General features: G+C 37.0%; 2 protein-coding genes across 3 annotated transcripts in view; one reads left to right on the forward strand and one right to left on the reverse strand.

Annotated features, from left to right (window-relative positions):
- Window positions 1–15,385, reverse strand: part of LOC126833820 (DE-cadherin) — a 139,251-nt gene that overhangs the window by 40,952 nt on the left and 82,914 nt on the right. The gene's annotated exons all lie outside the window — the stretch shown is intronic.
- LOC126833821 (uncharacterized) lies at window positions 36–3,640 on the forward strand. The gene is made up of 2 exons (XM_050565377.1): window positions 36–178; window positions 887–3,640. The coding sequence occupies exons 1-2, from the start codon at window positions 134–136 to the stop codon at window positions 3,500–3,502; spliced, it is 2,661 nt and encodes an 886-aa protein (XP_050421334.1). The 5' UTR covers window positions 36–133; the 3' UTR covers window positions 3,503–3,640.

The following is a 15,385-nucleotide window of genomic DNA, read 5'->3' on the forward strand; positions in this document are numbered from 1 at the left end:
TGGATTTAGGACATTGACGAATTCGAAACCGTATAAAAGCCAACGGCGTTCTCTTCGAAATCATCAGTTCACCGCAACATTTGTTGGAACATACATCTAGTATAGTATCCAGCAAGCGTTGTTCGTCAACAACATGTCAGCAAACGTTTGTTTCATCGCTGCGGTCCTAGTGGCTACCGTAAGTATAAAATATCTCTCTTTAAGTTATTTTAACATCTAAAAGGCTTTTCAAGTGCAAAAAACTATCTAAATAAAAGTCGTCAAAAAATTGCTTGAGAACCGAGTCGATAGCAGAGAAATCATTTTGAGAGAAATAGCAAAAACTGATTAAATGGTTTATGTTGAATGAGGCGTACTCGTGGAAAGAGAAAGGAAAATGAGGTCAGAGAGGACGGAGTAAAGGAGTTTCACGATTTATTTATTCAAATGACATTTAAATTTATTACATTAAAAGCATTTTCAAACTAAAATTGTACTCAGGTCTCTTTGTTGATTACAAGAAATCTCCCCAAATGAGATAAATCTTCTTTTATGCTTCTTATAACTCGTTCAGTGTCTTCGCTAAATCAACTATTTCACGCTATATCTCCTTATATTCACTTTTTTCTAGTCATATTCTCTGTACACATTTTACTGGGTCGGCCTTTAGGTCTTTATTGGTCACTATTTTTATATTATTTTACCAATTAGATTTCCCAACACGACCTGCCTATTCTACTCTCATTTACTTCTTGTGTAAGCAAGTACTGCGTTACTCTCGTGGTTCTCCCTTTCTACACGACGACGAACGACCTTGTTAGGTCAGTCCGGGTTCTAATTTCAAACCTATCTAACGTTTGTTGGCGTTTAATTGTTTAATTAATTGAGTTAACATTGTTTTTCGCAGGCGTTTACTTTGGCGTCAACATGCCCCACAATACCGAAACCTTGCCCAACAATACCGAAACCTTGTCCAACAAAACCGAAATCTTGCCTATGTGTTGATGTACCAAAGGTTTACAAACCAGACTACACATATACAGACTTTTGCGATCTCTACGAGAGACTCCCCCGTAATCAATGCGTTAAATTTTTCGAAAAGTTGGAATTCGTCGACATCTTACCAGCGTACAATGCATATAGAGACTGCATCGATGATGCAGCCAGAGAAGCAGCCAGAGAAGCTTACTTAGAACTTATCAAGAAATACTACAGTCAGTGCCCCGACAAATTCGTCCTAGAGGAAATAATTGAATTTATCAACAGTATCCCGGACGAATGCGGTTCCGACGGTTTTCCTCCAGGCCAAATCGTGTACACACCTCGTGGTGTAGATCTTCTTGATTTTTACGAATCGTGCGGTTTTACCGACATTGTCGCCGATTACTTCAAACTTAAAAGCTATGAAGAATTGTTAGTGAAGTACCTAGCATGGAAAGACAATGTGTTCGACAAAAATCTGAAATTATCTTACAGACAATGTTTGTACGATTCGTACAGGGGTCAGCCACAAAAGATCCATGATGACGTTTTGGAATTCCACGATTTCGATAATTCTTATAACCCTGCCAGTGGTGGTTTCCCTGTTCCGAGAGGTTTAATTCCGGATGGCTGCGGCGATACTTATGACATTCCCACATACCAAATCGTGTACACTCCCAATGGAAAAGATCTTCACGACTTCATTGAATCATTTGGTTCCAGTGAGATTGCCTTTGAATTCTTCATAAGCAAAGGCTATTTCGAATTGGCGGCGAAATACTTTTATTGGAAAATCAATCCAAGCAATAAAAAATTGAAATATGCATACAGAACATTTTTGTACGCTTTATACAAGGGCCAGGTTCCAAACTTTAAACCAGACATTACACAGGACTGTATCGACTTCTACAATTTCGATAATTCTTTTAAGCCCGGGTGTGGTGATGAATTTCCTCTGCTGAGGAGTCCGACCAGCAGCAGTATTGATATTTTCAGTATCTTTGAGCAATACACCCCTGATAAATACGATAATTTTTTCACCCGCCATAACATACCTGACCTCACACCATTGTACACTACCTATCAAAACGGCGGCGGACAACCGGAAAAAGATGCTTTCTTAGCAGCTCTGAAAACGTACTTCACTCCAGAGAAACCCGACGATTTCACTCAAATATATGAGCTTATATTTGAATCCATCAACGGCTTCCCGATCGATTCCATTGGCTGTGATGGTGGTCCAACTGTGCCGAGGGGTTTGACAATCCCTAAAGGTCCAGAAGATTATCTCGATATCTACTATAATCTCTCCCCTGACCAATGCATTGACTTTTTCACCAAGAGGCAAGCGATCGACCTCATAAAACCGTACCAGATCTATAAAAACAGCAACGGACCAGCGGAAAAAGAAGCTTTCTTAGAAGCTCTGAAATTATACTACGGTCAGAAGCCCCAGTCCCTCTTAGATGAAGACTACAAGCTATTAGATGAAATCATCAACGGCCACCCACTCATTCCCAATGGTGGTCCAACTGTGCCGAGGGGTTTGACAATCCCTAAAGGTCCAGAAGATTATCTCGATATCTACTATAATCTCTCCCCTGACCAATGCATTGACTTTTTCACCAAGAGGCAAGCGATCGACCTCATAAAACCGTACCAGATCTATAAAAACAGCAACGGACCAGCGGAAAAAGAAGCTTTCTTAGAAGCTCTGAAATTATACTACGGTCAGAAGCCCCAGTCCCTCTTAGATGAAGACTACAAGCTATTAGATGAAATCATCAACGGCCACCCACTCATTCCCAATGGTGGTCCAACTGTGCCGAGGGGTTTGACAATCCCTAAAGGTCCAGAAGATTATCTCGATATCTACATTAATCTCTCCCCTGACGAATGCGTTGACTTTTTCACCAAGAGGCAAGCGATCGACCTCATAAAACCGTACCAGATCTATAAAAACAGCAACGGACCAGCGGAAAAAGAAGCTTTCTTAGAAGCTCTGAAATTATACTACGGTCAGAAGCCCCAGTCCCTCTTAGATGAAGACTACAAGCTATTAGGTGAAATCATCAACCGCCACCAGCCCAGTTCCATTGGCTGTGATGGAAGTCCAACTGTGCCGAAGTTTTCACCTCCAAATTGTCTAGAAGATTATCTCGATATCTACAGTAATATCCCTATCGACCAATGCCTGGATTTTTTCCATCAGAGGGAAGATTTTCAACCCCTTATAATACCATACACTAACTTTAGAAACGGCGGCGGACCAGCGGAAAAAGAAGCTTTCTTAGAAGCTCTGAAATTATACTACGGTCAGTATACACAATATGTCGGTGAAGACTACAAGCTATTAGGTGAAATCATCAACGGCACACCGTCTGGTGATTCCTTTTCGTTCACTTATACCGAAACGAAAACTACTACTACTTCGGGCCCCTCTGACATAGTTGTCCCGAATCCCGGACCTTGTGGTCCAGTCCATCCGAAATCATGTGGTTGCGGACCACCACCTGGCATTGTAATTAAACCCAAATGTTGATGACACTCGTCCATTCATGTAAACCTTATATTCTAACTCAACTAACTTAGCTGAAAACTCGGTATGTACGTAAAAATGTTCTATTATTATGTATGTCCGAGTTCAAGAAATAATAAAAATATTAATTCAATGATTTAATTTGACGATTGTTAATTTTTTTATACGATTATTCTTTATGGTTGAAGATAGATATTATTTGGGTAAACGATATGCAAAATGTAAAAAATAAAACATAACCAAACGGCAATTTATTGTTGCGCAATATTCGTAAACTGGACGATATTCTTGTGAGTTAGAAGTTCATCAATTCAGTTATAAGTCAATTGACTTTCATTCCTTCGGTGTAAACTAAATAAAATGTCTATTTGGTTATGCTGAAAAAAATACAATAAACATAGTTTATTGTATTTTCGAACTTAACGAGAATATTTTAGACTGATTGGAATATAAATATAGATAATTTGTATAAATAGTTTTATTGTGTGCCAAATGAATCATTAGCTTTGATGTTTAGCCTGGCTTTGTAGCTACAGTTTTCGACCGCTTAAGTGACGGTAAAGAGAAAGAGGAAGTTTAAAAACCCACACGGAAGGTTCTATCTCGTTTTCCAATATAGAATGCAATTTTCGTGAGGTTTTTTAAGTTTTACTCAAGTTTGGGTTCTGCTATTTTATCATCCGCGTTGCCGTATGAAAAATGTTACTTAACCAGTAGATACAAGATAGTCCAACAATAATACCATGATATTAGATGGTTCGAGGTATACCCGTGAAAATGTCTACACGGGATTAAGTTACACACGACACCAGTAACGACACATCTATAACCTGTGCATTCACACGAATGCGACAATTGAGCGGACCAAGATGAAATGTCCTTAAAAAAAAAATTAAAAAAAATAGATATTTACTTGATGTTTTTTACAGCTATCATCATATCATTAACTCTATTCTCATCCCCGTCCAACCATCTTTTTTTCGGCCTTCCCCTTCCCTTCTTCTTTCCCTTCTACATTCATCTTCAACCATTTCCACGTACTCTCTCTCATTTTCCCCACAGTTGAAGCAATTCCTAGGCTCTCCCTTGTGTATTCATTTCTTTTTCTCTATCCGCCCTAGTCACTGCACTCATCCATCTTATCATATTCTCATCTCCACTACACTCATCCTCTGTTCAGTTTTCTTGTCTACCGCCCAATATTCCGTCCTATATAGCATTGCTGGCCTCACTACCGTCTCATAAAATCAACCTTTCAATATTTGTGTGACATGCTACTGTTACACAAAACAACGCTCCCCTCCACTTCATTCGTCTACAATTTATCCTATTTTTTTTGTACTAACAAGTAGTAAAAAAAAAAAAAAACACCACTGAATGGAGCCATCAAACGGTAAGGTAAGACAACGATTATGTATTATTACCGTGTGCTTATGACAAACGGGCCATTGTCGTCACGGACTTTGGTTTAAATATCGTTTAACAAGACCCCGTTCGCCGATAATAATCCACGTTGGATTTTACGACGGCATTTTCCACGTTTAACACGGTTTTTTTCTTTCAAACAAAAAGCATTCACTGCAAGACAACAAGAGTAGAAGGCGGGACACGGCGGCGGAGGTGGATCTTCGATTAGGATCTAATAAGTCTCGGTAATTGAAGAGAGTGTTATCATAGCGATTCGTTGTAGGCGGCAAGGAGAAAAGCTTGGCCGACGTCCAGAGACAATTTTATCCCGAGATAACTAAACGCCAAAGATGGTCTTTGCAAAGGGGACGACAACACAATAACCAACAACAGACAGCCCAATTCAATTTTATCTAAAACACATCACTCGAGACGCCGCGTTACTTCTTTTTTTTTTTTATTAAAAAAAATAATACACTTTACTAATGGATCAATCAAGTAGTGCTTTTTTCGAGCCTTTGCCTCGAGTCAGTTCTGAAACTATAAACGCTAAACGCAACTTCGACTGATAATATTTCTATTTAAAATCCTATTACGGTGTCATTGAACGGGGCAATCTTAAGTCACTGGGGTTGGTGGTTTTTTTTTTTTTTTAATCTAGTTGCTATTTGTCGATGGCTTGTGTGTGTCTCCTCCGTTCCACCATTGTGTACGCACCTCAACAGTTTATAATATATATATATTGTAATAGTTTGTACAATAATACAAAAATATCTTATGACTAAAGAGTCCTGGGACGCTACAATAATCGTACCACAGTATAATGTAATACAAAAAAATTCGTTTATAAGAATGACGAGCCAAGTAGATATGTACGGGTGACATTCATCGCGGACGGGACGGGCGGAGGAGGTTCCACGCCAAATCGAATGGGCGAAACGATTTGCTTTGAAAGGCAAATGTCATATGTAAGTAAAAAAAATGAATATATAATAATAATAATATAACGAAAAGAAAAAAAATCTCGAGGCAGATTAATAATAATAATAAAAAACACATTCGATAATAACGCTGATTTGGCAACGTCGCGCCGGGGAAAACCCAACGCCGTGTCCAATCAAAACCACGCGTGGAGCATAGAGCAGATCTTGGCGCGCAAAATACTATACAGGGTGATCCATCTAACGTGTGAGACACTCATTTTCTCTGAAAATATGAATATTTTGAAAAAAAATTTTCCCTAAACTTTTAGGTACATATTTTACTACATTTTTCAATATTTCGACAATTTTTATCGCCAATCCTTATAAGCCAAATAGATTTTTTGGGATTTTATTTTCACATATCTGTTCATTAGCTACGGCTTTGTAAATAAATAAATATATTATTATCTGTGATTCTGTGTTATCTACTCAACTTCCAATAATAATTCGTTACAGACATATTTTCGTGTGATAAAAGATTCTAATGCCCACAAAGATGGCGGAAAATGGTAACTTCAATATTATCTCTATTGGCGGCGTGTATAAAATTACCAGCGTATTATGTTCCCATTTTAAATGAAGTCCACGCTTGTTTTATGTGTAAGGGACGAAGACAACAACAATTCGGTGAGTATTGATAAACATAGTAAAACGTAATTTAAGATAACGACTGTATCGCCCTGTATATACTCTGAACTGTGAAACTACACGATAATAACGTTTGGTTAGGTCTGTATAGACACATAATATGTATGTTGTTCTCGGTTGCGGTGAATTCTTGCCGGGTGGACAATATAAGTGTGTATAGGGGACTTGTACTCCAATATAGGTATATATACCGAACGATTTTTTTGCCATGCGTGTCAGGATAATAATATAACGATGTGTATATATATATATGTATTCAAGACATGGTCATCATCAAATGAGATGGACGGCATGCAATGTGCGCAATAGTACCGAGTGTCAAAGTCGTACGTCGACCCGTTTGGTAGATATAGAAAAAAAAAATCATGTTAAAAATACCTATACACTTAACTGCCCACAGTATATCTACCGTTGGCTTGGAAACAGTAATCAATGCAACAGAAAAATAACTCTAGCATACAAGGATAATAGTGTAGAAACCGATCAAGAGAAACAAACATGCCCTTAACGCTTTTGTGTAGATATGGATAAGACATTACAGTTGCACGGGATAAGAAGGTAGGATCCATATATATATTAAAATATGCAAGTTCAAACAACAGTCGAGTGATATGTTGAGGGACACCAAAGGCAGGATATTATACGACTCAAATCATGAAGAAAAAGGAAAAATACAAGGACCAAAAAGAACACTAAGCTACAAAGAGGAGGCAGCGACACACTACTAGGTTATACATAAGGATAAGTAATTTAAAACCAAAAAAAAATGACTAAAAATGTCTCTGAAATTCTCAACAATTCCTGAAGTTTATAACATAGTTTAAAGGTTTAATTTGGTTTTTTTTTAAAGCCCTTTGTTCGTTTCCATGTTTCCCCCTAACCGGTCACAATGGCTATTGGGGGAGGGGGGGGGGGAAAGATGATATTATTTCCCACATTTTTCGTTCGAGAGGCGTTTTTTTTTTTTAGTTCTCATAACTTGCCCTTCTTCTTCTTCGGTGTTTACTGTTTGCACGACAATATTATACACAGCACATGGTGCACCTTACAATAATAACTCAGGGGTGGTTCACAGCGACACTCGATTGAACGACAACACGTTTTGCGCAATATCCAATTACTAAAAGTTAAATAACATCAATATTTATATTCGCCGACGAACTGCCGTAAATTATTATATTGTAAAACCGACCGGATATATATAATATCATAAGACTGGAGAGAACTTTCGGCGAACGCAAAACAAGCTTATCCCGGACTCTCCTCTTGTGTAGTAGTTGGTGTTGTTGTTGCTGCTGCTGCTGGTACAGTCCCCTTTAGATGGATGTTTGTATATCTATACAAGCGTTTGGAAATTTACTTGTCCGGTCACACACACAAGAGGGCCAGAAGAGAGTTGATGTGTGCCAGCCAAGCAAACACAGCGGCCGTTTCGAGACTTTTAATAATTTTTCGGTAACTTTTCACTGGAAACGCCTACTTGATCGAAACCCGCCTAGACAGGATGTTTCAGTAAGGACAATACGCGGGGTAAGATGTTTTTTTGGTTAAATTGTGCAAAGTGCGATAAACTATTTGAACTTCAACGGCAACGTTTATGTTTTACTAAAGTTTATTAATTTGCTGAAAAAAAATGGACTAACGGATAATAATTAGTCTTGGATGTAATTCGACATTTAAACTTCTATAAGTTTAAAAGTAGTCGCCCTGAAGAAGTTATCGACCGGTCGACGTTTTCAGCAAATTATTGTCAATTTAATAAATCAATTTCCATTAGTACGCGTGACACCTAACGTGAATGTTACAAAAGTCGATACAGCTCTGGATAATACAAAAAAAAAAAAAAAAATGGTAAACATTTAATAACTCTGATTGTAAAATAAGATCAACGAAATTATTATAAGAAAAAAAATCAGTGTCTTATCCTTATTCTCTGGACTCGGCCAACTGTTGGATTCGAAGCAAAAACCCGTCACGCTCGGCAAGTACTTACTTTTACGTTTAAATAAATAAAATACAGAAAAATCTCCTCCGAATCAACAGATCCTTTTTTTTTCTTATTCTTATATATATATAAGGAAATAAATCCTTGTCCGCTTCTATTGGCGGTGAGGTTTTCATATACCTAGATACGTTTTTAGATAGACCGCAATAAAAGTCTAAAATTCCGTCTGGTAAGTCGGTTTTTGATATTCTAAATCCGGAAAGACTTGTTTTCTTCTCCCTCGGGACTTTTGTACAATACTTTTAAAGGTTTAAGAGTTAAAACGTCTGCGGACGAGAATAGAAGAAGACGATATATTTTTATTTTCATTTTTCGTGACATAGAAATACGACAGACGTACAACAATATACATTTTAAAAGCGCAATACGATAGTACATCACAATAGATAGGCGAACAGGATGTATCCCCGGTTAGGTTAGAAAGATAGAACGAAAAACACTCTCATCGATAACACACACCGAGTGCACAAAACGTCATGGCCGCGGTTAAAGAGTTTTTTTTTTTTTTAATATCGTAATAACACAAATGTACTCAGAGTGCTTGAAGATGATTAAAAATCATCAATGTGTGATCATAAACTTGACCTTTTACAATTTTTCCAAACAAACAGCGGTGTGTTGTACCAAGTACCTTGGAATGGCATTTGTACGTTTAAAGGAAACGGGAAAAACCCACGTCGAAGGCCCTTTTGTAGTAATTTAGCCTTATGCATATCAGTAATAATAAAATATAATGTCCTTAGCGGGAGGCTTAACGTCGACTCTGCGAGTAGATCTGATCCCAAACTGGCCTAATGGTAGACGAGATCGGATGCATTGTGACCGGAACGGCGACATTAAAATTTCTCTAGTATTGAATTTTCGTAACTACTATACTAAAATGGACTCGTTGTCATTCAAACAGATCAGAAATCGTACGCGGGAAAATACTTTGTTGGACGAAAAATGAACAAACGTTCAACCCTTTCCATTCAAAATCGAGGAATGTATCAGAAAAATTGCAAATGATGATATAGTTACACAAACAAAAGTGCAGCAAATGGCATATGTGGCGATTCATTGGGTTTTTTTTTTTCATTTATTAAAAATATATAGCTACAACATATGAAGATGAGTATTATGCCCGAGTACTTAACGGATTATGATGTTTTTCTATTGTAGTCGTGGATCACTAAGTTTAAGAGAGGCGTTCGTCAAGGTTATCCGTCTAAACGGATATAACACCCTGGGTTATATCGAAATGCGATTTTCTTTTCCTGCAAAGGCCGGACGATACACACGCCACGTACATGCTAGCAAACGTCACGTCAGATGTGTACATAATGTACTTATTGTGTAGACCTTGTTTGTGGCGGTAGGCGACCCCTGCGGGGTGGTAGGGCGCGGTGTGCTGTGTTGGAGTGACAGCCTCGTAACCCCAAAACGTATTTAATAATAATAATAATAATAATACACCACACGCGGGGGCCTAGGTGGTGGTTTTGGACCCGTAGACGTTACATTAGTTTTGGCCGGAAGAGAACCGCCGAGAGGCCGGCGATGGATAAATCTGGTCGACTCTCGACGGACAGACCGCGCTTAAAGACGTCGTTTTTAATGCGTTTATCGTGTATGCCAAAGTATATATTATTGTATTATAATGTACAGCGTGCACGTCGAACGCTTTAAGTGCGATCATCCCTATACGCCGCGGACAATATTACATTGTTGTACCCTAAGGCGGTACACGATAGTATCGAAGGTAAAGTTCGGTTTAGCTCACCCCGCGTGTGCACTAGAAATCTCAGAAACCGCGCATGGTGCACCTCGTTGTGATACAAATAGACTTTAGAAAAACGATTTTTCATCGGTCAACTCTTAACGCAGTAGGGCCAAGTTGTAATGCCGAAAATACACCGTATACGCCGTTACAACAATAACGCAAACTGATAAGAAACACTTGTTGATTGACATGATTTTTGATTGATGACGATAACATTACAGATGATTGATAATATTATTTCTTTGAGACACCGCTGTTGAACAGGATTGTTTTTAGTACTAGTAGCACTATTGGAGAAATGAATGAAGTTAGAAATTAGACATTGTTTGTGAGACAAAATACTGTTTGTATATACATGTATATCTTTAAGAAGTTATGGTGTTTCATGAGTATGCAGCAAAATATAATAAAATGTACAAATACAGTGATTTACACGTGGACGTGTGCGACAGTAGGACTGTCCTTAACCTGTCTGTTGTGTTTAAACGGAAAAAAAAAATACAATATTTGTTGTATACTTACCCGTATGGTATATATAGACAGCCGAACGGGCAAGTAGGAGTTCGCATGAGCGACCGACGATAAAGCGATGCTGTTATTATTGAATAAAAAATATATAGAAAATATAAAAATTAAAAAAATTGTCTTCTTGTGCGTTGTACGTGGGGAAAAAAATTCAAAATTGTCTTTTATGACGTCAATAGATTGTTTTTTTTTTTTAATATACAACTTGACTTAAAACACAAGACGATCATTTTTGTAGCCGGATAAAGGTCCACAAGTCCCAACCGAAAACAATAATAATATACAATATATATATATTTTTTTTTTTTTTGGGAACTTTTACTAACTGAACGCGACTGACAAAAAACGTTATATTTATTTATAAAATCGTCTCCAAAGTCCGCATAATGAATAAGCGCTGCTCGTCGGCGGCCGACATACTTATTACACCCATCAAGAAGACTCTTAAGACGCCCCTGCAAGCAATTTTTTTATTCTCATTTTAACCGTCGACCGGCCGTAGAAGAGCCTCTTTCATTAAAATCGGATCGTTAAGAAAGTCGGCGGTGGTATACGTCAGACGACGATCATCTCTCTCTCTCTTTCCGGGCGGCAGTGCATACAATTGTATACAATACTATGTATATAGCCCAGTCAATATCTTACCAGTAATAAGACATTTCAGCTATACAGTTACAGTTATAGTCACCCAACAGTTCCACGGTTTAAACGAAACCAAATAGTGCAAAGTCCATTGAAGCATTTAAAGATTTACACAACCGATTTGCTGAAAAGATTGCTACTGGTACCGGTTTTCAAGTAATGACTATTAAACTTAAATAACTTTATTTCGAAACCACTCATCGATTTTTAATTAAAAATTGTTCAAGACCGGGTCAAATTGTTGTAAAATACACATTAAATTTATGGCTAAATATATACATTATAAATGGTAAAAAAGAAGTTTGAAAAAAAAAACTAAACCAGAATGAATAAGCGGTAAATTTTAGCTTCAATCTACCGGAATGGCGGTTATACGGTTGTAAAACTACAAGCCCGGGTATAATAACAATAATAATAATATACATTACTATTAAAACGTTTGGTTGCCTACATAGAACTATAAACATAGCGGATTTGCATATACATAAGCAAGCGGACAAGAGTCGCGCAAACTTCTGTCGACGACGCTTGTATATATAGAAATTAACATATTACCATACACTACTACTATTTACACGGTTGCTGTAAATGGTCCATTCATTTTATACATGTATATAATATACATTATACACGGCTAAAGCCGATGGAACGAAATGCGAAACTAAAGTGGGAGGAAACCCCGCCGTATATTATTTGATAAAACATAGAAAAAAAAAAACAACGAATGTCGAGTTCAGTGCGGAAATCTTAAAACGGAGACAAAAAGTAAGAAAAGTGACGCCGCCGGAGTAGCGCCTTGAAATTGGGATTCTACCATAAAGTCAGAGTGTGAGAGAGAAGACAAAATCAAAATGTTTTTACCCGCGGTTCGTCGAGGCCGAAAATTATAAATTTAATATGAGGTGCGGATCTGAAGTTTCATTTAAATGTCTTAAGTGAAAACTTATCAATATTCCAGCACGCTCTCGGCATCTCTCTCTAGGTCTCGCGAGTGTCTCACATTACTGCCGCCCCGTCAAGGAAGAAACGACAACAATAACGATAATTAATAGTTATATAACTTTGCGACGGCCTCCGGTATTATGATATACACCTAACCAAGGCGGATAAGTCCCACGCGCGTTATACAATTTTTGTTTGCCAAGTGCCAAACAACAAACAAATACCGAATAAACACCTACCGAAATCATTGCCAGGAGGGTATGCGACCCGCCAGATTATCAATTGTTGCCCGAGTTAATAATAATAATGTTAGGCTCGTTGGCAAAATAAATTCACAATTGTGTGTATATGCGCTGAAAACGGTCATCGCAACTAAGTAGTATGCAAAACTAATAGGGGTTCGGTTTAATTCGGTTTTTTAACATTGCACGGTTAGGTACGTTTGACCTAACCAAACCGCTTTGGGCGTGGAACACTAGACGGTGTGTGATTCTCATTATAACACACTTGGGTTCTCATTGCAATTTTATAGTTTTTCTTATTGGACACAGACTTAAGTTTATGCCACTTCAAAATACTAGACAATGTTCTGGGAAATATCCATCTTTTGTGTTGGAAACTGAAATGGTAACGTTTATATTCAGTTAACTATTTAAATTAAGAATAATTTACCGATTATTTTGACTAGTCCACAACCAGTTTTCAACAACTGTATGGACTTTTAATGAATTACCCAAAACATTATTCTTCACAGGTCTATTCATATGATAATTTGTATAAATCATTTTATTGTGTGCCAAATGAATCATCAGCTTGAATTTACAATTTGTTTGCCAAGTGCCAACCAACAAACAAATACCGAATAAACACCTACCAAAAATCATTGCCAGAAGTGTTTATATCTTTTTTAATTTAATCTACTTAATGGTCAACACGTCGTGCTTAACAAGGGCAAAACGTGACAACGTTTGCCCACCCAAAAAAAAAAAACGGTGCCCTAACCTTTGGTAATACACCACGTGTTGTAGACTTTATTGTCAAAGAAAATCCTGTTAACTGAGAATGCGTTTACCCACGACTTACCGTCGTTGAACCTATCTCTCTCTCTCTCTCTCTCTCTTTATGAGTCGTGTAGTCGATTGGTTCGATTTCGACAATAGTACTATGTGCAAACATACCTGAAACAAAATCAAAAACAAACCGATTAGTATATATTATTATTGTACACAGTGACTAGATACTGCGCAATAGTATACAATTATATTATGGGTTGATCCCGGAATTATATGCGAATCCGTGTTTAATCCCCCACCCCCTTCCCCAAAGTGTACATTATTATTATGTACTAAATCCCATAGTCCAAAGCTCATTCGGCATAATATTATACAGTAGGTATAGTGTACACGCTGATATTTGGAGCGCCGAACAGTGTTTGTTTGTTCAATGCAAATAAAATAATATATATTTTAATCGAGCAATTTTAAGTATGAAAACCTAACACACAGTTGGGTGTTGGCGGACTGGCGCCGTATTTGCCATATTTCCGGTCCTTGTTATTGAACATATATAGTATACATTAGACTGTACATTTAAGTAAGTCGGTGTGGGGGGAATATATACGAGGTGTTAAACAGACCGTGAAAACATAACACACGAAGTGCACGGCAATGACTTGGCACGATCTAATTGTGTATATATACCTAGTCTTAATCGCACACACGATTAATGCACCTAAGTGTTTATATCCACTTTTTGATTTGATCTATTTAACGGTCGACACGTCGTGCTTAATAAGGGCAAAACGTGACAACGTTTGCCCACCCCCCAAAAAAAAAACGGTGCCCTAACCTTTGGGTAATACACCACAAGTTGTAGACTTTATTGTCAAAGAAAATCCTGTAAACTGAGAATGCAAACTTTCGAGTTGCGTTTGTTTGTTTGTCGACCGAGAAAAACACTGAGATGTTTTTGATCGCGTCCGACAAGGAAAAAAACTAATACATTTTCTAAAGTTCATGATTTGACGGTCGACCGTATGTACAAGACCGCAGAAGAAATTTGTTTTTTCATTTTTTTTTTACTGTACAACTCATGAAATCCGATTTGCCATGTTGTTATTTGTGCGTTTTTTGTGGTCTACAAATGTGCCGGTTGTTGATGACAATAATTTTAACACATCCCGAAACTAGCCGTTGACCTCGCAAAATTACTAGGCTCGATTGAATCGCTTGCCAGAGAAAAGATATAAGTAAAACAAACAAAATATCCGCAAGACGCGAAAAAACGTTTTGTTTTTCTTTTTTAGGGAAAAAAATATTATTAATGAAAAATATCGGATATTTTACATGTTTTTTTTCTTTTATTTAATAGAATAGTAATACAATTTGCCCATTTTTACCCACATTTACATACATTGGTGTTGTAGACCAAGTATTCAAGTTTTTAAAAATATAAAAAAATTGCTTAGAACACAATGCAAATAAGATGGCGTTGGAAATAAATTAAAAAATTGCAGTGAATAATCGTACTTCCTCATTTGCAATGTGTACTGAGTAATTTTTGTCAGGCGTAAGATTGTTTTATGTTTTTTAAATACTGAATACTAGCTATACAACACCTTTGTATATTGATGTATGGGTAAACTTTAGTACTTCTCTGTAAAATAAAAATAAAAGCCATGTAAAACATCTGATTTTTTCATAAAAAAAGATCATAACTTAAAATAATGTTTCTTTTGCTTTACTTATGTTTTAGTTAAATAAAAAAATTAAATACATATATATTTTTTTTTAAGTATTAGAAACCGCCAAACTACAATAACTGAACTTTAAATAGCAGTAAATAACGTCCATGTACACATATGACCTTAAAATTTTATATTATGTCTAAGAAACATATAAAAAATTAATCAAAAACCATACCTAATTGTTTTGATATTTTTTGCATATATAATAATAATGGAACTCTTGAGG

Source organism: Adelges cooleyi, unplaced genomic scaffold (genome assembly GCF_023614345.1).
Source record: "Adelges cooleyi isolate 19-005CV unplaced genomic scaffold, UGA_ACOO_1.1 ACOO_flye_CR_arks_rails_tigmint_CR_PRNA_2, whole genome shotgun sequence".
NCBI classification, from domain to species: domain Eukaryota; kingdom Metazoa; phylum Arthropoda; class Insecta; order Hemiptera; family Adelgidae; genus Adelges; species Adelges cooleyi.

Excerpts from the sequence above, each read along its gene's own strand:
- LOC126833821 (XM_050565377.1), top strand. The coding sequence starts at position 134 with ATGTCAGCAAACGTTTGTTTCATCGCTGCGGTCCTAGTGGCTACC. Across the intron at positions 179-886 it reads CTGCGGTCCTAGTGGCTACC|GCGTTTACTTTGGCGTCAAC; the intron begins GTAAGTATAAAA and ends TGTTTTTCGCAG.